Source organism: Calonectris borealis, chromosome 2, assembly GCF_964195595.1.
Source record: "Calonectris borealis chromosome 2, bCalBor7.hap1.2, whole genome shotgun sequence".
In the NCBI taxonomy this organism is placed as follows: domain Eukaryota; kingdom Metazoa; phylum Chordata; class Aves; order Procellariiformes; family Procellariidae; genus Calonectris; species Calonectris borealis.
This window is the reverse complement of record NC_134313.1, coordinates 145,944,376-145,969,163: the sequence shown is the minus strand read 5'-3', so window position 1 is coordinate 145,969,163 and position 24,788 is coordinate 145,944,376. Positions and strand designations below refer to the sequence as shown.

The 24,788-nt window shown below is 40.7% G+C and overlaps 1 protein-coding gene across 2 annotated transcripts in view; it reads left to right on the top strand.

The window, feature by feature from the left end:
• Positions 1-24,788, top strand: part of CDK14 (cyclin dependent kinase 14) — a 330,096-nt gene that overhangs the window by 222,873 nt on the left and 82,435 nt on the right. For both annotated transcript variants that reach the window (XM_075143809.1, XM_075143808.1), the window contains one exon: positions 14,754-14,802. In XM_075143809.1, the coding sequence (XP_074999910.1) occupies positions 14,754-14,802 (49 nt within the window). The remainder of the gene's footprint in view (positions 1-14,753; positions 14,803-24,788) is intronic.

Below are 24,788 nucleotides of genomic sequence, written 5' to 3'. Positions count from 1 at the left end.
CTCTCAGTAAACTCCTGGTTCTTCTTTACTGCGGGTGATAGTCCCTTCGGCTTTTGTCACAAAATGTGACAACCTGGCATCCTGTGTCATTTAAACCTAATTTCCAAGTCATTTTGTAGGTTGGACATAAAGAAGATTATTCCCTTTTCATTCCAGCCTGTCTTATTTGTCGGATCTGCAGGATCATAGTGGCTTCTCTGGGGCAGCAAAGCAGCAGGAGATGGGGCAGAGGAGTTGAAAAGGACAAAGAGATCTAGGCAGCTCTCAAAATAAGAGAACTAGAGAAACAAATATATTGTAGGGCTTACCCTGATAGTAACACAAAGCCTCGAGAAAAGGGAAGGCAGACAGCTTTCTTGCACATTGCTTTTCAGTCTCTGTCCTAGTGCTGTCTTATTGCTGTATAGTGAAATCACTCTATAGTGCTCTCTAGTGAATTAGTGTAACTTTTTTAACAAGTACAGTTTTTCACTGAAATACTAAGAATACTACAGTGTTCTTCCCTTCAGTATGTCATTAAATTTAAAAGCTTTTGTGTTTCTCATTCTTGAGACTGATTAAAAGGTGAGCATATACACAGAATTCTTACAGAAATATAGTGGTTTTTAACAGCAGTCCAAAGACGTTGTTTTTATCCAATAATAGTAAAGAGGAGGAGAAAACCTGGAGATGTCAGTGAGTGCTCTTTGTGTTTGTTCTTATTTTTATTCTTCTGTGTGATACAGAAGAGTTTTGAGCAGTAGATGGCAGCCAAGAAACTTCCTGATTTCATTTTTCTGTTTGGCTTCCAAGTGTGTTAAGGGATGTGGGTTTATTACCACAGAAGAACATCAGGAAATAAATCCACAGTAGGCACTTCATTAAATCCAATTTTTATACAGGCATTGTGTTAGGCTTGCTTTTATTTTCTCTGTTCCAGACTATGGATTTTGTCAGCCATGAATATTTATACAAATGCAGAATGGGGTCAGGAGGAAAGATGACTCCAAGACAGAAAATGGTCACTCAATATTTTCACCATTTCTGCATGGTGTGGGCTTTGTTCTCTCAGATCCTTTCCGTGTCTGTGAAGTATGTAGATTTGCAAGTCAGAGTAATTACTATTCTTGCTGGCAATTATTTAATCTTTCTAGGGCCTGTTAATGCAAAGCACTGAGCTCCTTAATTCCTGTACACTGTGGAGGTCTGAGAACACTCCAAAGGAAAAAGCCCTCTTCTGTACACATACTATGTTCTGCAGTCCTTTGTACCACACCATCCTTCATGGTCTTGGTACAAGGGGTTTTTTTTTGTCTCACGGTTCCTTATTTGCTGATTTTAGAAATTCCAGCAATAGAAAGCATAATCTAACTGGACAACCAAAACTTGGCTTACATACTCCAAAACTGAGTAATTGGACTTTATGCTGGTAAAGTGTGGAATGGTTAGGGCAGCAAAACACATCACCTCTGAGATCATACTGGGGTACCTGCATCTAAAGCATGCTCTGCACAAAGTGCTCTGACCTATGGGCTGGGCTGGAATTACACTATTTGCTCATGCTGTTAGGGTCGTTGGAGCTATTTGGTCACGGATAGCAGGTTCTCTGTTACTTCTTAAAAAAATGCTTTCCTTCATGCCATTCTGTGCACAAAAGTTTTCTGGCTATGGCAAGGCTGCATTGTTCCCTTCCACAGATGCTCAGCCAGCCATGCTCCCCTCCCTGTTGGTCTGAAATTGTTGTTACACCCTAGAGAAGATATCCTCAGTGTATGGGACTGAAAGACTCTTCTTTCCCGACTGCCTTCTTTGGAGCAAAAATGGAGATTAATGCTTTAATAATACATTTAAGATGACTTAATCTTTTCCTTTCCTTAGCACAAGAATGTAGGAGGGAACCTGAAATGTCTTGCCAAATCTGAACCAATTCCATTATTCTTTAAGATTTGTGAAATTACTGCATTTACATATAGATGATAATGGGGTTAAGTAACTCCTGTGCTTTGCATGTCTTTGTGAGTTTGAAGACTGATAGCTGCAAACAGTAAGTGTGATAAATTGAGAAGTGCAGAGAGCAGTGGTGATGAGGATATCAACATCCACTCAGGCAAGGCTTTGATGCTGTAAACTGGGTTGTGTAAGTGTAAAACAATGGGATTTGAACGGAAAATATCAGTAATAAATAGTTACTGTAGTTAAAAGAATGCTGGGCACATTAAATGCCTGTGGAGTTGGGAAGGCTGTTGAGAGTAGGAACAAAATTTCATTGTAATTCTTGTTTGCATACGAACTTAAATAACTAATTTTTATGCTGTGATTTGCTAGGGCACAGTCCTATGCTGCAGAAAGCTAATCACAGTTTACTAGGAAAAACATGTCTGAAAAACATGGCATTAATCTCTTGTCTACTAGAGTGACCAAGGGTGTGATTATTATGGAAAGCAGCCAGTGCATAAAAAATTATGATCTCTGACATCTTAATATGCGGGAGCATTTCTGAGGCTGAATAAGAAATGTGTTCCTAAGGCTAGCTGTGGGTGGCTCTACATCATCTAAACCCCTAACCTCAGCCATTTTAACAGCCTGTAATTGTGAAAATAAAACAGTCATAATTTGTTTTGCCATTCAAAAAGTCAGAAAACAACTTGTATTTTATCTGCCTGCTTTGTGATCTTTGATTACTTTCATCTTATAAATACTCCAAGTAATGTGGGAGATATTTAAAGCTGAAAGTTGACCTGGTCTTTGAGCTTTCTCTGTGCCTCAGCCTTGGTCCTCTCAGTTTGTGTTTGCGAATGTATATATATGTGTACACAGACGCACATGTCCTGCTTAGTAAATTACTTAAGGATGAACTAAATAATCCATTTGAAAACCCTGAAATACTTCAGAAGTATTTCACTAACTTCAGGTTACCTCTGTGATGCATTTTGAAGCTGTTAGGATTGCTGTAATCTTTGGTGGGTCTTCCTGTACTCATGTATCACCAAAGAAACCCAGCCATTCAGAATCACTGTGAGAGTAAGTTATCTGCCCTCAAATAAGAAGGCAGTTCAAGGAAATTATGACAAAGTGTTAGTTGTTGTTTCAATAAAATCTTGAGGTTTCATCCAGCTTGGAAGCTTCATGTTACAGGTTATTGGACAGAGACGCTGTAAATTATGAACATGACCCACTGACACATGACTTGGAGAATATGTTTTCACTATTTATTCTTTTGTTATAATGCTTTAAGAAATATGTAGATTTGCTGCACTAAAACAGATTCAACCACTGATAGTATCACTGGACCAATATCTCCAGGAACAAAATGAAAGTAAGCATCTACTGTCTCATCTGTGAGTGGAGACGGAGCAGTATTCCAAAACAAGCTGCTTCCTTACTGGACTCGTGTCTGAGTCTTCCTGATTTTTGTGTATGATTCTCTCCATCGTCATTAAATCTCCCATTTTTCTTAGTCTGGAGTCTTACCTTCCTTTCTCCTCCAGCCATTTTGTCTGGATTCAGAGTCCTGTCCAAATAATTGAGCAAGATAAGCTTTTCATGTCAACATCTACACTTAAGTCAAGTTTTCATTCTTCCTAAATTCTCAATTAGTGTTTGGGACTGGTGCTGTGTAACCTCCATCCTGGGAAATTAAATAGAGATTTACCAGAAGGTATTGTCAGTGAGCAAAGGTCACTGTCAGGGAGAAGGTAATATTTGGTCACAACAGAAGATAAATGAAGCGATGGTGGCCATGAGGAGATGGTAACGGTCGAGGAGAAGAAGTAACTTGTTAGGAAGGTGGAGAAAACGTGAGAATGCTTTGTAATGTTCACTGTGCCTCAGTTTCCTTACAATACTGTTTCTATGTGAAAGAAAGTTAAATATTTAATCTTGGGCTGATGATGTGGGAGCCTGAACCTTGCTGTGTTCAAGAGACAATCAGATATAATATAAAGCAATATACCTGAAAAGGTGCCTTTATGAGGCAATGGAAACATCTACTGAGCACTGCTTCTTAAAAGAGAATCCCTGAAGTCAGGATGAAAAGAGTTAAGAGAAAGATACTCTTCTTAAGGAGAAAGCAGAAGACAGAAAGAAACCAGAGACAGAAAACAGCATTCATAGGAAATACTGCATAACACGGAGTCTGCCAGAGATTGGCAGATACTTCATGGATTTATTAAAAAATCCCAGGTCTGTGACTGACGAAACCACTGCAGAGCTGGTGTTCTGACTCAGGAATTCTCCTTTTCTTCCCAGGTGATCAATAAATATAGATTTGGTTTAGAAATATGATCTGCCTACCTGCGTCTTAACAGCTGATTGATGGCCAAGTTTTTTCAAAGGATTAAGTCCTCATTTAGAGTAGGGCTGGGCTGAGAGAATAAAAAAAAGCTGTGGAAATACTGTATATGAGGACATACAGCTTTTCAAACTTTCATAACAGTTTTTCCTATAGAGTTTCACCAAAGCCTGTCAACAATTTGTTTCACACTGAATCAATATCTTGTTTGTTTACATCTACACTGATGCCAGCGAATGTTCCCAGGCGATGTTAGAGTTTCTGCTGTTAAACTGTGTTAGAGCAGCCTCTGGCATGCCTTTAGCTCATGACAACTAGCACTTCCAAATAATTAATTCCTGGGAGTTAGTGTGGGCTGGGGACCACTCCCAATAAGAAGTATGCCTTGCTGGAGGACAGAGATGGAAGGGTGCTGCAGTAGCACAGACACAGGACAGTGATGGTGTCTCAGCCAGACAACAGTTTAAAGGACGTTTCACTTACTGGTATATATATAGTCTTCAAGAATTTGAGTACTTGAACTAAGGAGACAGAGGGATCTGTAAAAGAGAATTAATTTCAAATTTCTCCCCCTCTTCTTTAGTTTTGGCAAAACTGTAATATTTGGTGTTTCCTCAAGTCTTTGGTATCCACCACTCAAGGGAACAGTGGTCAGAGTTTTCACCATTTTCAAACAAAATTGCCTAAAATGGAAAAGTAACTACTATATATGCAAGGGAGCCAGTGTGAGCCCTGCTAAAAGGTGGAGACATTTACTATAAAAGCCCAGTGCTTTAGACCATGCAGACTATTAAAATTACATTTTGTATTTGTGCTCAGTAGAGAATGTAGAAGACAGCATCTATCCTTCCCCTTTACACAGCCTCTGCTCTGCTAAAGCAGGTACTTTTGGGAGGGAGGAGAGGGGATGGGGATGGAGGGTGGGGAACTGAAGTAATTTTTCTCAAGACATTTGGCATACAAAAGCAAAGTTTACCTCATGATTATGATAAAACTCCAGTTGTGATTCGACTTCAGTAAAAACTCATTGCACATTAGGGCTGCAAATAGTGCTTGAAAATTTTGCTTGTCAGCATGGATGCTTGTCTTTGTATCTTTAGCTAACACAATTTAAATATTTTTAGGATTGAAATTTTAATAAAAATAGCATGAATCTTACATATGACAATACAGTGTTAGTCACTTCAGACTTTAATTTGAATGTAAAGAAAACCCGTAAGAAGTCATGCATTAGACTTTTCAAAATATTAATTATGGTGATGTTTAAATATTTGCATTTAAGCTAATCACATTTGGTTTTAAATAGAGAAGAACATTAATCAAGGAATGCATATTAGGCAGCATGTCTTGATTAACAACATAAAAATGCCTTGAAGTCAAACTGCATTTTAAGTCCTTTGGTTTAGACTAGAAGCTGATTATCAATAATGCTAAAAAGGAACTAAAAAATCAAAATGCACTCTGCCTCTAATTTCTTATGTAGCTCTTCTTACCTATTCTAGGTCCTTTCAAGGCAGCCGTGGCAAAGGTATAATAGTTCATGTGTTTTTCTGACTGATAAAAGAGAAAAAACCCTCATCTTGTTTTATGTTACTTAAAATGCAAGTGCTTATTTTTTCAATTCTCACAGCAGACCAGTAGTTCTTTCAGTGGTCTGCTAATAAGCTCGCTAGTGAGTTCTGCTGAAATTCGCTTCTGTTTGAACCTGCCCTTGATGCAGGGCTGTCAGATGGAGCATGTTTATCAGGCAGATAATGATGTTTGCAGTAGAGAGCATGTAGGTATATGTGGGCACAAAAGTGAGTATGCATATATAACAGTGTTGCTGTAGAACAGTTGTCTAAAGGAAATAAAAAATAGAAAGAAATAGAAATACTGTTGTTTCTAAGATCACTTAACAGCTGGGTGTAATGGGTGAGCTTTCTGGCACAGGCTTTTTTTCCCCCCTAAGTCTTCAAGCTGAGTACAATTTGGGAGCAGTTGTTTTAAGAACATAATTGTTTTGATGCATCAGGTTTGTCAAATCGACCAGCTCAAGAAATTTATTCCCTGTCTTCCCTCTGGTTCCTCACTTCTGCTTCCATTTGGCAGTTGTTACTCCAATAGCTTTGTGGATGCTACTGTTTGTGGGGCACAGTTGTAAAAACTTCCCTGGCACATGAGGCATTGAGTAAGCTGTGCTGCAAGGTCTGATGCAAATAGCAACTCCAATCCATTTACTGCTGGAAAAATGTTTGTGTAACTGCACCACCCAGCATCTGAATGGGTCGTGTTCAGTGCCCAGGAGAACAGTGAATCTTGGCTCCAAGGCTAGGCTTCTGAAGGTGTGGATGTAATATATTAGCCTACTCCTTTTCTGTACTCTTTTAAAATCTTGAGGGTAAATGGTATGCTACAGGAAGATCTTGCAGTTGGTACTTCTTTCCAGTGAGGAATGTGAGTACTGTATGTTTGCTCTTATTTATGCAGTCCTATGCAGGGATCTCTTTAAACAGCATTTGATTATGAACACGCCACTTAATTAATAAAGATTTGGCTAACATGGCCTTCTAAGAAGCAAATGGTAAACACTTTTAGGTGCTGTGGGATTTAAACAAAACCAAAAATCTCTTCCTTCTTTTGTTTTCTATAAGCAAAAAGCACCTTTGACTACTGAAATACAGCACCCACGTGAAAAGCCAGTGAGACATGGTTGCTAGTGAGGATGATGACTGTATATTTAGGATAAAAATGCAGGGGATCAAATTTTGTTTCCTGAATTTGTTCCCAAAAGATTTGAAAGTATTTAAGTTTTTGCATAAAGGAAATTAAGATTACACTTTTTACTTTAAATTTCAGATGAGCTTACTGTGTCGGTCTTCCAATGTTTTTCTTCAAAATTAGCACATTTAGTAATAATAATCTGAAAAGATTTGAACTCTATAGAATCATAGAATCATTAAGGTTGGAAAAGACCTCTAAGATCATCGAGTCCAACCGTCAACCCAACAACACCATGCCCACTAAACCATGTCGCTCAGTGCCACATCTACACGTCTTTTAAATACTTCACATCACAGGGATGGTGACTCAGCCACTTCCCTGGGCAGCCTGTTCTAATGCTAGACAACTCTTTCAGTAAAGAAATTTTTCCTAATGTCCAATCTAAACCTCCCTTGGCGCAACTTGAGGCCATTTCCTCTCGTCCTATCACTTGTTACTTGGGAGAAGAGACCAACCCCCACCTCGCTACAATCTCCTTTCAGGTAGTTGTAGAGCGTGATGAGGTCTCCCCTCAGCCTCCTCTTCTCCACACTAAACAGTCCCAGTTCCCCCAGCCGCTCCTCATAAAACTTGTGCTCCAGGCCCTTCACCAGCTTCGTTGCCCTTCTCACTGTCCTTCGTGTAGTGAGGGGCCCAAAACTGAACACAGTCTTCGAGGTGCGGCCTCACCAGTGCCGAGTACAGGGGGACAATCACTTCCCCAGTCCTGCTGGCCACACTATTTCTGATACGGGCCAGGATGCTCTTGGCCTTCTTGGCCACCTGAGCACACTGCCGGCTCATGTTCAGCCGGCTGTCAACCAGCACCCCCAGGTCCTTTACTACTGGGCAGCTTTCCAGCCACTCTTCCCCAAGCCTGTAGCGTTGCCTGGGGTTGTTGTGGCCGAAGTGCAGGACCCGGCGCTTGGCCTTGTTGAACCTCATACAGTTGGCCTCAGCCCATCGATCCAGCCTGTCCAGGTCCCTCTGCAGAGCCTTCCTACCCTCCAGCAGATCAACACTCCCGCCCAACTTGGTGTCATCTGCAGACTTACTGAGGGAGCACTCGATCCCCTCATCCAGATCATTGATAAAGATATTGAACAAGACTGGCCCCAAAACTGAGCCCTGGGGAACACCGCTCGTGACCGGCCGCCAACTGGATTTAACTCCGTTCACCACAACTCTCTGGGCTCGGCCGTCCAGCCAGTTTTTTACCCAGCGAAGAGTGTACCTGTCTAAGCTGTGAGCCACCAGCTTCTCTAGGAGAATGCTGTGGGAGACAGTGTCAAAGGCTTTACTGAAGTCCAGGCAGACCACATCCACAGCCTTTCCCTCATCCACTAGGCGGGTCACCTGGTCATAGAAGGAGATCAGGTTGGTCAAGCAGGACCTGCCTTTCATGAACCCGTGCTGGCTGGGCGTGATCCCCTGGTTGTCCTGCACATGCCTTGTGAGCGCCCTCAAGATGAACCGCTCCATAATCTTCTCCCGTACCGAGGTCAGGCTGACAGGCCTGTAGTTCCCCGGATTCTCCTTCCGGCTCTTCTTGTAGATGGGCGTCACATTGGCAAGCCTCCAGTCGTCCGGGACCTCCCCAGTTAACCAGGACTGCTGGTAAATGATGGAGAGTGGCTTGGCAAGCTCCTCCGCCAGCTCCCTCAGTACCCTTGGGTGGATCCCACCTGGCCCCATAGACTTGTGAGCATCCAGGTGGCATAGCAGGTCGTTAACTGCTTCTTCTTGGGTTCTGGAGGTTTTATCCTGCTCGCTGTCCCTGTCTTCCAGCTCAGGGGGCTGAGTACCCTGAGGATGACTGGTCTGACTATTAAAGACTGAGGCAAAGAAGGCGTTAAGTACCTCAGCCTTTTCCTCATCCTCGGTGGCAATGTTCCCCCCCCTGCATCCAATAAAGGATGGAGATTCTCCTTGGCTCTCTTTTTCTCGTTAGTATGTTCGTAAAAACATTTTTTGTTATCTCTTATGACAGTGGCCAGATTGCATTCTAGCTGGGCTTTTGCCTTTCTAATTTCCTCTCTGCATGACCTAACGAGATCCCTGTACTCTTCTTGAGTTGCCTGCCCCTTCTTCCAAAAGCGGTAAACTCTCCTTTTTTTCCTGAGTCCCAGCCAGAGCTCCCCGTTCAGCCAGGCCAGTCGTCTTCCCCGCCCGTTCTTCTTAGGGCACATGGGGACAGCCCGCTCCTGCGCCTTTAAGACTTCCTTCTTGAAGAACGTCCAGCCTTCCTGGACCCCTTTGCCCTTCAGGACTGTCTCCCAAGGGACTCTCTCAACCAGTGTCCTGAGCAGGCCAAAGTCTGCCCTCCGGAAGTCCATGGTAGCGGTTTTGTTGGCCCCCCTCCTTACTTCACCAAGAATCAAGAATTCTATCATTTCATGGTCGCTAAGCCCAAGCCGGCCTCCAACCACCACATCTCCCACCAGCCCTTCTCTGTTTGTGAACAGCAGGTCAAGCGAGGCACCTCCCCTGGTGGGCTCGCTTACCAGCTGTGTCAGGAAGTTATCCTCCACATGCTTAAGAAACCTCCTCGACTGTTTTCTCTATGCCGTGTTGTATTTCCAGCAGACGTCCGGTAAGTTGAAGTCCCTGCCAAGAACAAAGGCTAGCGATTGTGAGACTTTGCCAGCCTCTTGTAGAGTGCTTCATCTGCCCATTCACCCTGGTTAGGTGGTCTATAACAGACTCCCAGCAGGATATCTGCTTTGTTGGCCTTGTGTGTATGTGTGTGTGTGTGTGTGTGTATATATATATATATAGTATATATACTCAGAATTTGAACTTTAAAAATTCAGATTACATCTGAGATCAAGTCTGGGTCTGTAAACGTGCAGTTTTTCAGGTTTCTTTGATCTCAGCGCTGATGAGAGTGAGCAGCTGCCTCAGCAAGATGGTGTGCTTTGCATTCCTGACAGTGGCTTGCATGCTCTGGAGGATCGTTGTGTGGGTGCATGATGATATGAGTGCCTGCATGAAAAAGTCACATGTGCCTGTTTGCCTTTCAGTTCTGAGGGAGGGGTAGTAAGTTTTCGCTATGCGGGGTTTCTTTCACAAGGTTGGACCGAGATTTGGATTGCCTGTGCTGCTGCCTTTTGTAATGTATGTCAGGCAAAGATTTCTTTTTTTGGGGGGCATTCATGGTAATTCTGCAGTATTCCTGGGATCTCGCACACAGTCAAGATCTAGTGACTGATATTACTGGTTTTTTATGATCAAATCAATGGGAGCGTCTGAAAAACAAATACCAAAGCAATATGCTTGATAGTATCAGAAAATATAATTTCATGCAGTTGGTCATAGTCACATACGTATAGCTTTAGATTTGGTTGTATTAAATCCATCTAGTATTAAAGGACAGGGGCATTCATACAGGTTTGTGAGTCGTTCACTCTGAAAAGTAACTCAGAAGCAAACTTGGGGATGTAATTGTGAGACTGAATTTCAGTTCTGTCATTAATTGGACACAAGCAGGAGATCCTCAGATAAAAGTTGGGCAGTTAAGTTACCTCTTTTTTCCCTGCGTTGTTACTGCAAGATTGATGTTCACAGGTATGTAATATTGTGGTTTCACAGTTCAGGACTTTAAAACTGGATTGTGATGGAGAAGCTCGAGGACAAGATTGTTGTAGCTTCTCTGTTCTGGCAGCTTGAAATCAAAAGCAACTGGTTTTGTTACTCTGTTTTTTATTCTCTAAAGAAGGATTAATTCAGGAAAGTACTAAGAGCTGGCATGTACGCGAGGCTGGGCTTAATTACCACAGTAGTCCCATCTAGTTATACTGTCCATGAAAGTTAACAAGACTCTGGTGGAAGCATGACCACAAAATTGTGTAGAAAAATGTGAGCTGTATTTTATCGATATGTGGTTTCTTTCCGTATAAAGAATTTAAAGCAAGGAACCTCTAATCTGCTTGGAGTAGAGGGGAAACAGTTGATAGCAATGGTTAGGAGAAGCATGGTCTGCAGTCACACAGCATTTAAATGGAGTTTGAAATTAAGGAATTAGGACTAACATTTGTCTCTCTATAGACAGGGTTTCACCCTATCCATGTTTTCCCCCTAGTTTTTCCTCTCCCTGCCTGATAAATGTGGTGCATAAGGTACTTTAATTAAAAAGAGGTTTAGAGTAGAGCAGTAGACTGAGTAAAGAAGGAAGATCCCTTTGAGAAGTTTGTTCATTTTGCTTATGCATGTCCCTTATGACAGCATTTACATAACTGGTTCCAGTGTATCACTTTTTCAGTAAAAACTCATCTGGCATAGCAATAGTTTTTCAGTTTCTTGCAGAACTGAAACAGATCTTTGGACATGAAGGCCTTAAGGCAATTTGGCCAAGTGGTTGACTGCATGTTTTTCTCCCACAGTGAAAATATCTTAAATGGATTAAAGTGAACCTCTGACAGTCCAGTCAAGAAAATATGTTGTATATGATACTTCTCAACTGTTTTAAGTGGATGTAGCTCTGTTGAAGTCAGTGTTGGTATGCCAGTTTGAACGAGCTCCGTATCTGACCAAAACATATTGCAGAATGACAGATAAAATCAAAATCTGTCTTTCCCCAGGTCTAGGTTAGCTTTTCAGCAATGCTTCAAATCAGTTCAGTTCTCTTACCACCCAGCACTTTTCTGCACCAAAATAGATTAATGTGCAAATCTGCACTTTATTAGCTGAACTCCCGTGTGTATCTCAGACTTGTTGTTATGCAGCACTGTCTAGCTGCATTTTATTTTTCAGTCCTTTGTCATAAATGAATGGACAGTGTTATGGGTTGACTGTTTACTTATAAAGTACAGAAAGTCTTTATTTTCTTCCAGTTTTTATGGGTAAGTCTCTGCTTGCATGTATGTTTTTAATTCACATTTGTAAACTGAAATTCAAGGGTGAGCTCAGGTCCTGCTGAGGCCAATGCAACTTGGTATTGACCTTACTGGAGCTCAGGCTTTTCCTCTGGAGAGCAGAAGCTGAATTAGTGAACAACAGGTACAATTTGAATTGTAATGTTCCTCTCCCTTGTGAGTTTGGGTCATATTCTCAATGCCAATACGATGCCTGAACTACTTACTACAGAACATGTACTTCAATACTGAGTTTTGATTTGTGCTATTGGATATTAAAACATAATCACAGGCACTGATTCCAGTGCCATGTTACTGGTACTGAAGCCATGGCTACATCTAAGGATGATCCTGACTACTTTGCCCATTTGATTTAAAGACCTGCCTCGGGGCATTGGCATATCTGTAGTAGATGTATTGCATGCAATGTATAATAGAGATAAGAAGAAATTGGCACTTCCTATAGTTTTAATCTGGATGCCTGTAGTGTGATAAGTTATTTTGTGGTAGTATGTGCACACAGAAAATTGTAAGGAAATCTCTTCACTTGCTGCTCTTTGTAAGAATGTACCCAGCAACTTCTTTTTTTCCCCTCTTTAACCCTTACGTTTTGCACTCATTGTCGTATCAAGACTTAACAGAAAATAGAGAAAAAACCTACCACAATGGTTTAAATTCCTTTTTAGAGTATCCAAGCTGCTAAGTGCCTGGGATAACTGACTTTATCAGTAATTGGAAAGTACTGTAGAGCTTCTAATTTACAAAATTTAGGATAACGTCAGTGGTGTGGTATTCAATCTAAATGCCTCTGAAGTTCACACTAAGTAATATTGTATTTTCAACAATAAGACATATCAGAAATGAGTTCAAATATGTTAAGGAATGTGCACAAAATTGGCAATAAAAGTATTTTATCTGGGGAGATACAATTACAGAGCAATGTATTTTCTGTTAGTAAAATGTACCACATGACCTGTAATTTAACAATATCCTAATCCTAACAACAAATTAAGTTTTATAACATAGTTCATAAAAATTCACCCTAATAATTTTAGTTTGCTCAGAACGGTGTAAAGGTGGCACATCTGAGAGTTGCTGAGAGTCATCTCTTAGCTAAGTATCTTCATTCATCTTATAGTGAAAATAACACAGGGAAGTCAGCTAGGTGCTACTTTAATGATCATCTACAATAGTCAAATGTTTTCCAAGTGCAGAAACTTTTTGTTGATAATACAAAAAAAAAACCAACAAACCCACAGAAACACCTTGCAAACTTTTGTTTCATATATTTATCTACATCTAAAAGCCTTTAACAGTATGATAATGTCGTTAGCATTTGGGGCTTTTGCTAAGAAATTTTATTTGAGTAAATTCAGACACAATATTACATAAGTGATATTTGTAATTTATATTGATGTTAGTTATAGTTATGAAGCTTTTGGTTTCCAGTACACTTGTCATACATATCTAAGAGGGAGGGATTTCATTGCTTTAACTGCATCAGTATGGTTAAAGCAACAAAATTTGTAAATGTGAAGTGGCCCTCAGACACAGTTTGCAGGTCTACCACTTACCGAAAACTTCTGATAGCGATGTCAATGAGAGTTGAAGTTTCTCCATAAAACTTTTTAGTTAAAGAGAAAAAAAATAGGTATAAGAAACAAAATCATCCACATTGATGCCCAGATTTTGTATGTGCTGTAGTTTTTGCATAGCTGTTGCATCTTTAGAACTGACAACATATGAAGTATATATAACAACTTTATAACTGACATAAGTGAAGTATAGAAATACAGGAATTTGAACGCAACCCCTCCCAACATTTACAATTATTTTGCAGAGTAAGATGCATGCATATGTCTATGCATATATATATATATATATATATATATATATAAAAAACTGTTGTAGCTGTACAGTGTGCCTATTAAATGTCATGTTCATGGGTGGAGAGGTAGCAAAATTAAATTTTGAGATTTACGGAGTATTTTGTAAGTTTAGGACTTCTTCACAGCAACTAATGCCATCACACTAGGGTGGTTGGCCAGGGCGAGTACCAGTCTACATGGTAGGTTTTCAGTGCGATGAGGCTTCATGGAAAATGTTATTATATTCTCCAGCTGGATTGCATTTTTTTCTTCCTGAGAGGCACTTAGCTCCTGTTCAAAGGTTTAACAGAGTACCGGCTCTTCACTTCTGCAGCAGATTTCATAGCATCTTCCTCTGCCAACTAGAATCCTACTGCAGAGCAAGCATCTTCTTGGATATGAGAAGGAAAGTACTTATATCTGAACTTAAGAACTTAATGTTTGAGTAAATAGGCTGTCATTGTACTTGTTACTTCTTCTCATTATTTATATGTGTTCTTTAGAAAATGAACTTTTATGTGGCCATCATGTTTTGTGTGTCCCTGTGTGTCACACAGACTCACGCGTACTCTTATGCCTCCTGAGAAGCATAAAAACATGACAGTGAGATCACAGAGAATTGTGTTTGTGATGAAGAAAAAAATTTTAGATTTCAAGCTTCTTTTTTTTCCCTAGCAGTCAAATACTACTTTAGAAATAATTGTAAAAATTTCCATTTCTGGTGATGCCGCAGTAAATAAGCTTTATGCAATGATGGTTTGTTTTGGTTTGTTTGTTTGTTTTAACAAGATGGGTTTTTTTGGGGGTATTTTTGGTTTTGTTTTGTAGGGTTTTTTCCTCCCTCTTTGTATGGCGATTCCCTCTATGCTGGTTTTCTTTCCCTGTCTTGGGACTTGAGCTGCAGTAGTTACATAGAAATGATGAAATGATGAAAATTGATAGTAGATAAATCTATTTGCAAAAAAAAAAAATCCTGGTTTTGGCATAAATAATTGAATGTGCCTCTTCTTTTTCTTACAGAGCGGTTTACACAGTACAACCCTAAAAATCTTAGACAAGCATGGAATAAGTAAGTCTTTTTTTTTTTTTTTTAAATTACTCTTTTGACTCTTCAAGGATATTATTCATGCCAGGCTGAAGTTATCATAGTTAACTTAAAAAGGCTTTATCCTTTCTAATTACGGTACAAATGTGGAATTACTGAAGTATTACTCTTTCCTACTTCTGCCAGTTTTGAATAGTTTTGAATTGCCAGTTATCTGTATATAGGGAGAAACTGTATAGCACAGTGTTTTCATCTTGCGGATATCAGTTGGCAAGTGTATTGAGCTCATTCAGAAATGCTGTGTTATTGCATTGGGTCATCAGTTTTCTCTGTTCCACTATAACAATTAAGAGACTTTTAAAGAATATGTTTCCAATCAACTTTAAGTGTTGTTTCCGCATAATCATGCCCTGTTGCCAGGGCCCTCTGGTCATTGCTGTGAGCTCATGACCACACTGTTGTATATTCTAATTACTGTGACTGAAAAAAGCCAATGTGAATTCACTGCCTTTTTTTTTCCTTTTAATGTTTCCTGAATTTTGTCACATTTACATCAGATGGACACTGATATAACGGTATTGTGCTCAAAATCCAGAAAGGTTGCCTAATAGAACCATAGAATCATTAAGGTTGGAAAAGACCTCTAAGATCATCGAGTCCAGCTGTCAACCCAACAACACCATGCCCACTAAACTATGTCCCTAAGTGCCATATCTACGCGTCTTTTAAATACTTCACATCACAGGGATGGTGACTCAACCACTTCCCTGGGCAGCCTGTTCCAAGGTCTGACCACTCTTTCAGTAAAGAAATTTCTCCTAATGTCCAATCTAAACCTCCCTTGGCACAGCTTGAGGCCATTTCCTCTCGTCCTATCACTGGTTACTTGGGAGAAGAGACCAACCCCCACCTCGCTACAATCTCCTTTCAGGTAGTTGTAGAGCACGATGAGGTCTTCCCTCAGCCTCCTCTTCTCCACACTAAACAGTCCCAGTTCCCTCAGCGCTCCTCATAAGACTTGTGCTCCAGGCCCTTCACCAGCTTCGTTGCCCTTCTCACTGTCCTTCGTGTAGTGAGGGACTCAAAACTGAACACAGTCTTCGAGGTGCGGCCTCACCAGTGCCGAGTACAGGGGGACAATCACTTCCCCAGTCCTGCTGGCCACACTATTTCTGATACGGGCCAGGATGCTCTTGGCCTTCTTGGCCACCTGAGCACACTGCCGGCTCATGTTCAGCCGGCTGTCAACCAGCACCCCCAGGTCCTTTACTACTGGGCAGCTTTCCAGCCACTCTTCCCCAAGCCTGTAGCGTTGCCTGGGGTTGTTGTGGCCGAAGTGCAGGACCCGGCGCTTGGCCTTGTTGAACCTCATACAGTTGGCCTCGGCCCATCGATCCAGCCTGTCCAGGTCCCTCTGCAGAGCCTTCCTACCCTCCAGCAGATCAACACTCCCGCCCAACTTGGTGTCATCTGCAGACTTACTGAAGGAGCACTCGATCCCCTCATCCAGATCATTGATAAAGATATTGAACAAGACTGGCCCCAAAACTGAGCCCTGGGGAACACCGCTCGTGACCGGCCGCCAACTGGATTTAACTCCGTTCACCACAACTCTCTGGGCTCGGCCGTCCAGCCAGTTTTTTACCCAGCGAAGAGTGTACCTGTCTAAGCCGTGAGCCGCCAGCTTCTCTAGGAGAATGCTGTGGGAGACAGTGTCAAAGGCTTTACTAAAGTCCAGGTAGACCACATCCACTGCCTTTCCCTCATCCACTAGGCGGGTCACCTGGTCATAGAAGGAGATCAGGTTGGTCAAGCAGGACCTGCCTTTCATGAACCCGTGCTGGCTGGGCGTGATCCCCTGGTTGTCCTGCACATGCCTTGTGAGCGCCCTCAAGATGAACCGCTCCATAATCTTCTCCCGTACCGAGGTCAGGCTGACAGGCCTGTAGTTCCCCAGATTCTCCTTCCGGCTCTTCTTGTAGATGGGCGTCACATTGGCAAGCCTCCAGTCGTCCGGGACCTCCCCAGTTAACCAGGACTGCTGGTAAATGATGGAGAGTGGCTTGGCAAGCTCCTCCACCAGCTCCCTCAGTACCCTTGGGTGGATCCCACCTGGCCCCATAGACTTGTGAGCATCCAGGTGGCGTAGCAGGTCGTTAACTGCTTCTTCTTGGATTATGGGGGGTTTATCCTGCTCGTTGTCCCTGTCTTCCAGCTCAGGGGGCTGAGTACCCTGAGGATGACTGGTCTGACTATTAAAGACTGAGGCAAAGAAGGCGTTAAGTACCTCAGCCTTTTCCTCATCCTCGGTGGCAATGTTCCCCCCGCCCCGCATCCAATAAAGGATGGAGATTCTCCTTGGCTCTCTTTTTCTCCTTAGTATGTTTGTAAAAACATTTTTTGTTATCTCTTATGACAGTGGCCAGATTGCATTCTAGCTGGGCTTTTGCCTTTCTAATTTCCTCTCTGCATGACCTAACGAGATCCCTGTACTCTTCTTGAGTTGCCTGCCCCTTCTTCCAAAAGCGGTAAACTCTCCTTTTTTCCCTGAGTCCCAGCCAGAGCTCCCCGTTCAGCCAGGCCGGTCGTCTTCCCCGCCCGTTCTTCTTAGGGCACATGGGGACAGCCTGCTCCTGCGCCTTTAAGACTTCCTTCTTGAAGAACGTCCAGCCTTCCTGGACCCCTTTGCCCTTCAGGACTGTCTCCCAAGGGACTCTCTCAACCAGTGTCCTCAGCAGGCCAAAGTCTGCCCTCCGGAAGTCCATGGTAGCGGTTTTGTTGGCCCCCCTCCTTACTTCACCAAGAATCGAGAATTCTATCATTTCATGGTCGCTAAGCCCAAGCCAGCCTCCAACCACCACATCTCCCACCAGCCCTTCTCTGTTTGTGAACAGCAGGTCAAGCGAGGCACCTCCCCTGGTGGGCTCGCTTACCAGCTGTGTCAGGAAGTTATCCTCCACATGCTTCAGAAACCTCCTCGACTGTTTCCTCTCTGCTGTGTTGTATTTCCAGCAGACGTCCGGTAAGTTGAAGTCCCTGCCGAGAACAAAGGCTAGCGATTGTGAGACTTTGCCAGCCTCTTGTAGAGTGCTTCATCTGCCCATTCACCCTGGTTAGGTGGTCTATAACAGACTCCCAGCAGGATATCTGCCTTGTTGGTCTTCCCCCTCATCCTTACCCACAAGCACTCGACATAAGCCAGGAATGCCTGACCAATCATCTGTCTAAAGTTTACTAGAAGATTTCTCAGCACATGAAGAATCTTTGTAGACAGGATATTTGGGCAGCACTGTATTGAGTGATTAACATCTTTTATATTTTGAAGAAAGCATATACATTTTGAGTTGGATGAGCAGGATAACAGCTATGTCAACAACTTGTCTTGCCAGGAAAATTGTTAAAATTTTTCTCTACTCTCTTTTGACCAAAATTTTTTGCAAGAAGGCTAAGCCTTTGCTGCACCAGCATTGCTGTTTTCTTTCTGACACTCATTCCAAATTTTATTGTTGGTACCAACTCGCTGTCTCGTTGGTAGTTTACCAGGGAATTCAAGAGATAAATCAGCAGGAGACTGAAGCATCTCCTGCTCCAAGTTGGAGCACTGGAGTTGAAGATATGAAATGTTTTGGTAAAGGAACTTCCTTGTTATAAGGAAAAAAAGTTACTGATAGAGTACAAGTCCAAATCCTTTTCCAGTATCCTAATTTATTACTTTATTTATTAATGGAGTGTGTCTACAGCTCTAAAATTCATAGCATGGTCACTTGCCCAAGATGTTATGAGGTTTATACTCACTTTGCCCTTCTATTATTTCTTTTCCATCTGCTCCTTCCCAAACCAGTTTGGTCCAGTGTTTTGGACTGAAGCACAAAGGCATTTTTCATAAAACAAAACAAAACAAAAACAAAACAAAAACAAAAACAAAAAAAAAAAACAAAAAAGTGTTTAATTGAGGGAGGAGAAATCTCTTAATGTAACAGGATCATAGCTAAAATTAGGTGTTAGTTGTTAGATGTGATACCATCGATGTTCATCCTTTAAGTCAGAACCTGAATTTCTGCAGTGCCAGGCATCTTTCATGACCCTGTAGCTCGCTCTGCATTACTGCTGGATCCTTTATGGTTAGAGGTAACTTTCTGATTCCTGCAACGAGATACATGAAGCTGTCACTGAAGCCAGTGCAGGCCTTCACAAAGGTTAAGTGTCACCTACCTGAGTTAATTGACTTTAAACAGTCTATAGAAAAGTTCCTGGCTTGTCCAGTTCAGATTGGGAGCCTAATTTGATGGCCTTCATGGAAGAGTCCATCTCCTATTTACTCTAAAGGGAGCAACAGGAAGATTAGCTTCGCTTATAGTTGGCTTTTCTGAATATCTTGAACAGTTTTGCCAGTTCTTGTGATCATTGCAGGCATCTTGCAATGTTTGACTCTACCTCAGTCTTACTGCTTGGAATAATGTAATTCCCTGAAAGTCACAGCTTTCATTTTAAAAAGTAAGTCACTAGAATTGTCTATATTCTGTCCTCTAACAATGAACAACCTTGCAAGTTCGTTTTTTCTTTGAAAGTAGTTAATGAAATCCAAAAGCTTGGAAGAAGCAATTATATTACAACATAGGTAATTAGATCTGGATTGGGAAAGAGGGACAAGGAAACTAATACTGATGTGAAGGTGTTTGCTTGGGGGCATATATATGCGTAAGTAATGTGAGTAGGTACCGGCACGATATTCCATCCATTCTGCAGGCATGGACTGAGTGTTTTTCTATATTTTAATAGCAGTTAGACCCAGCAGTGTCTCCTGTGTATGAATAAGTACAATAATAGATTTGAATTTTATAAGTTGATATCTTATATTTCCTTCAAGAACATGGCATGAAATTTCTGTTTTCATAAAATACAAAAAAAAGAACAAAACCCAGTTTGCTTAAAACAAACCCTCAATCTCTGAGACTTCATAATTGACACAAGTTATGATCACATCACAGGCTGACTCAAGTAAGACCAGAGCTTTTTAATTTCTAAGAAAGCTCTTCAAAAATATTTATGCATTTTCAATGCTCCACTCATAAAGGATTTGCAGTTTTTCAGCATAAATGAAGGGATTGAAAGACCAAAAGCAATTACAATACATAGAGTTCAGCACTTGATATGTGTGGTTCTACTATAATAGGAAATATTCAGTGCCTCAAAATTATGTATCATTTACATTCAAAATGTAAAGGATTTTCTCTTTTTCTAGTGTAAATCTTTATCTGTGTGCTGTATTAGAGCACTGTTGCTTGCATAGCTGTAGTTAAGGATGTATAAACATTTCTGTTACAGACATCATATTCCCAAGGGTTTATAATTCAGCTATAAAACTTAACACATGGACAGACTGATTCGTTCTAGAAATTTTCTTTCTTTATTAGCATGTTTCAAAAAGCAGCAATCTCTAATCTTAAAAAAAAAAAAATCCTTTTTAGCTTCCTGATTTAATTTGTTGAAGATTGTTGATGACACAAAAATGTCCCATTTGAAATAGAATTGTTTTAAGGGTAGTTAGGATAAATGTGAGACCTAAGATGTGGAGAAAAACATACAGCTTTTTTTTAAAATGTGCATTGGTTTTGTTACAGAGTTACTTCCTCTCGACATTTTTTAGTACCTTTGAAAGATACACCTTAAAGAACAACGCTAATGGTCTTGGAAGGATTTATGTGTGTGCTTAAACTTCTCTGAGGTGAAGTCCTATTACTGCATTTCACAGAGGGGGGATTGAGCTACAAAAAAATTAAGGAATTTGTCACATAGAAACTGCCATAAACTGTAAAACAGAGCACGACATTGGACTTCGTGCTCCCAAATTGGAAGAGAACACCTTTAATTTTCTAAACACAGTGAAGCTTTCACCATCTCCTGTCTTTCAGGCACAGTCTGGCCCTTCATCTTGTTTGTATATATGTTTTGAGGTCCTGGCATGGAACAGTGAGAATATGGTTTTAGAAGTCTTCAAAGAGTCTTACCTCAAAACGTACATTATCATTCAATTTATGTAAGGAGAGATTACTAGAAGGAAGAATAACACTCTTCCAACATCTGCAGAACCAGCTTCATGTCTATAAGGCAGAAGGAACAGAAGCAAAAACCTCCAACCCTAAACCCCACAAAAAAGCCACAGATGGTAGATTGGGGGCAAAATAATTGCAGCTGATTGACTATACCAGCTTCCATGAGATGTGAATTTTAAAGGCAGAGTCAGACAATGGAATGATGATGGACATGAGCCAGTAGCTCTTTAATTCCCAGTCTAACTGGAAATTAGCTAAAGACGTGCAATGTAACAGCAATGACAAAGTGAAACCCAGCAGGCTCATCATATAAGAAGTCAGATCCCTAAAATTCTTAGAATTGGTCAGTATTAGAGGCTACTTTTGGGAAGTGTTTGAGGGAAATAATGTAACTATCACTTATAGTGAATTAAGTTCTTTGGAGACTTTAACACTGAATTTCTTCAGTGGTTATCAAACTACCTAAAGATTACAAAGAGAATATTTACTGGCTAAGATGTGATTTATAAATTTTGTAGAAATGCTTATAATTTTAGGAAACAAAACTTGCATTGACCGTTGCTTCTATCTAGTATGAAGCTTCACCTACATTGCATGACCTAACATATTGTGGAATGTGTGGTCTAAAAAGAATTAAGATGTGGTAATCTGATCTTCCTATAGAGTTCATAATGAATTATATTTTCACCTTTTTTCCTGAACTTTTCTGTTCAATTATCTCTAGACAATAAAAACCAAGAACGGCTCTGCCTTCAGAATGCAATGCAACCTCTTTTAATTTGCAAAAGCTTCTCCACAATAATAAACCCTTACAGAAGAATAACAAAAGGAAACTAATTATCCTTGTGTATATTTGATAGGATATAAAAAGCTTTTTCAGATACTTCTGTCATAATGGGTTGCGTTGTGAGAAATTAGGTTGGAAAGAAAAGGTGCAGTTGAAAACAAATTCTGCTCTGCATAAATAGGACTACTACTTCGTAATTCCCCAACATGGCAGTATTTATTATATAAATAACACTTTATTCTCACAGCTAGTCCCACTGCTGGGGATTTCGTCCTTTAACAAGATGGCCTCTGTACTTGAGACCTCCCTTCCTGAGGCCAGGTTGTTTAAAAGTTGCATTCCAGGATGGACTGGGGCTATTTTGGGACTGCTATTCAGTGAAAACTTCCTGAAGAAAGCAAAGTGAGTGAATAGAGATGAGTCCATATACTTTGAGTCTGTATTTCATTTCAAGCATGGAATTGTTTAGAGCTGAGACTTGGGAAGGGTTTTTGGTTTGGATTTTTTTTGTTTGTTTTTAAGAAAATCTTTGCCTTAGTGGGGTTTTGACTAAAGACAAAACTCTCTTCTAATTGTTGCTTTTAGCCCCTTCACCTCCCATCCCTTCGTCAGCATTGCTCATTGTAATGTAGTCTGTACTGCCACTAAAAGAATATTGAAGCTGTCAAGCACATTAGGAACAAAAAGCTTTAGTGTTGTCATTGCTAAAACCTTTCTGATGGATAAAACTAAGCAATAAGGATTTAAAACTATACCTGTGCAAAAAGTGGATTATATGTGTACGACTGTGTGCAGTTCGAATATGTTGAGGTTGCACTGGGGCTGTCCCCTCACTTGCATTTGAGGAATCATGCTGGGGGGGAGCAAGGATGGAAACCCAACACAAAATGAAAAGATTTTATAGAAGTATTTGTGATTTAGAGGCATATAAAGCTGCCTCTGTCTCCTGGTGATTTGCAGTGATACTGCTGTACTGAAAAAAACATTTTTCATTTCCCATTTTGTTTCATATTACCCATAAATACCGCTTTATCGGTCATTATCTTTTGCCTGAGGGACCTTAGGGATCTTATCAAGACAAAACCTGTGTTAACGTGCGATACAAACAAGAAGTCATTTACCAGATAGTAAATTTATTACGCTGTCCTTTGATATTCGGTAGCAGGCAGATTTCCCCCTCACGTGCAGTAGCCGTGGGCCGTGAACACGGGGGGCCCTGGGGGAGCGCAGTGGCAGTGGCGGCACGGCGGGGCCGCCTGCGCTGGGGGGAGCGCTCGAGCCGGCACACGGGCCCTCGGTGCCTCGGGAGGCATCAGCACAGACCGAGAGCTTTTGTTACAAATATTTTCCTAATACTGCTTTTTTGTTTATTGCACTACTTAATGAGGTTTATTAAATTAATTTCAGGGTGGTGGAAGCTGTTTGTTTCCACTTAAGTGCCCTTTTTGTGTCTGCTACTGTGCATTGCACCCACTTAGTACTGTTTCATATGTTTCTGGCACCATAAAGGGGCTCAGCTGCGAAAGTGCAAAAGGCAAAGTTCTCAGCCCAGCTCAGGAGCGGTTAGTGCTAAGCTGAAATGCACTGCAGGTTTCGTCAGCTTTATGGTGATGATTTAGATGATGCTGATTGAAGCCAATGACTGAGAAAGATCTCTAGAGTTTCTGTATTTATCCTTTTGCCAAGATGAAAAATTCTTTACAATTTGTATTTTAATGTTTCCTTCAAATTGGAGCAATTGTAAATTGCTCAAATGTTATAACTTTTATAAATTTGGGGGGAGATTATTCCTAACAGATTTCATTGTTAGAATGTTTATCCTGACATTCAATTTATTTTTGCTTTGTTCTAAATTCCCCCTCTTTTGTGTTGCTAAGCTTTATGTATTGTGCTACATCCTCTCGGCCCAGTTAAAAGTATTAATAAACCTTCTAAACTGCACCACAAAAGCCTTTGTCCTCCTTTTCAGAGTACTAATAACTCTGTGTTGTTTCATTAGTAAAATTGTATTGTTATCCTCCTATACCTTTCCCATCCATGACAGCTGTGAAAGTATAGCCCCAATGTACATGGATGTTCTTTGTTGTCTTCTGCAACATCTAATTAAGTTTCTGGCATAGGGCTAGAGTTTGTTGGCATTATTATCTCTGAACCTATCCACATTTTCTGTTCTTTTTCCCTGGAAGTAATTGTTTGTAGTTCTCTATGCTCTGTCTTGTTTGTAGATTTTCTGCCCACATATCTCACTTCTGTTAGCTTCTTTGTTGCAACTTTTGTGTCTTCTGTGGTGTTTTCAACATTTCATCTAAGAATTGATTTAGTATGCAGTGTATCCCTTAGTCCAGTTCATTAATAAAGATGTTAAATAAAACTGTGACTAACGCTAATCCCTCTGGCACACAGCTGGACACTTCCTTTCCAACTCAGTACATTGCCAGTCATCATTACCCTTTGCTTATGGTCTGTCAGCCAGTTTTCGGTCTATGAGATAATGAATCGCATCCCAGCTCTTCGGAGTTTGTCCACAGAGCAAGATTTTTTGGAGAAATTGCATCAAACATTATCTCTTGTTGCTTTGTTCCACCAATGATTAAGTCCAGTTTTAAAAATAATCAATTTATCTGATGTCTTGTTCATCAGTCATTTCTTCTTTTGATTGCCATTTTGTCTTAGTTTTTTCCTAAAACTAATTTTGCTTCCATATTGTCTATGTTTTGTTTCTATTGTCTATATTTTGCTTCTATGTTGTGTGTCAACGTCCAGTAGATATTTGCCAAAATTCTCTTCCTTATTTGAAAACCAGAAAGGAAGTATGTGTATATACTTTTTTTTAAGTCCAGTACAATACTTCAGAATGCAGAACAAAATTAGCTAACGTTACAGTAACTTAGCTACAGTAATAAGCCTGTAAAGAGAAATGAGGAAAGAGAACTAGCTCTTCTTGTGTAGATTTCCTGGAAAGACTATTAAAAGGTGCCTTACATTTGTTCACTATCCTCACTAATTCCTTAAGAATTCCTTAAGATATTGAGACGTATATCAGATAGACATGTTTATTTGGTGTTTCCAGGTATGATTTTTTTTTTCAAAGTATGTTCTTCATTAACTTTTTTGAGTACCTACTGATCAACTCTTTTCAGATGTTTCCAGTTGTTCTTTCTCCTTACGCA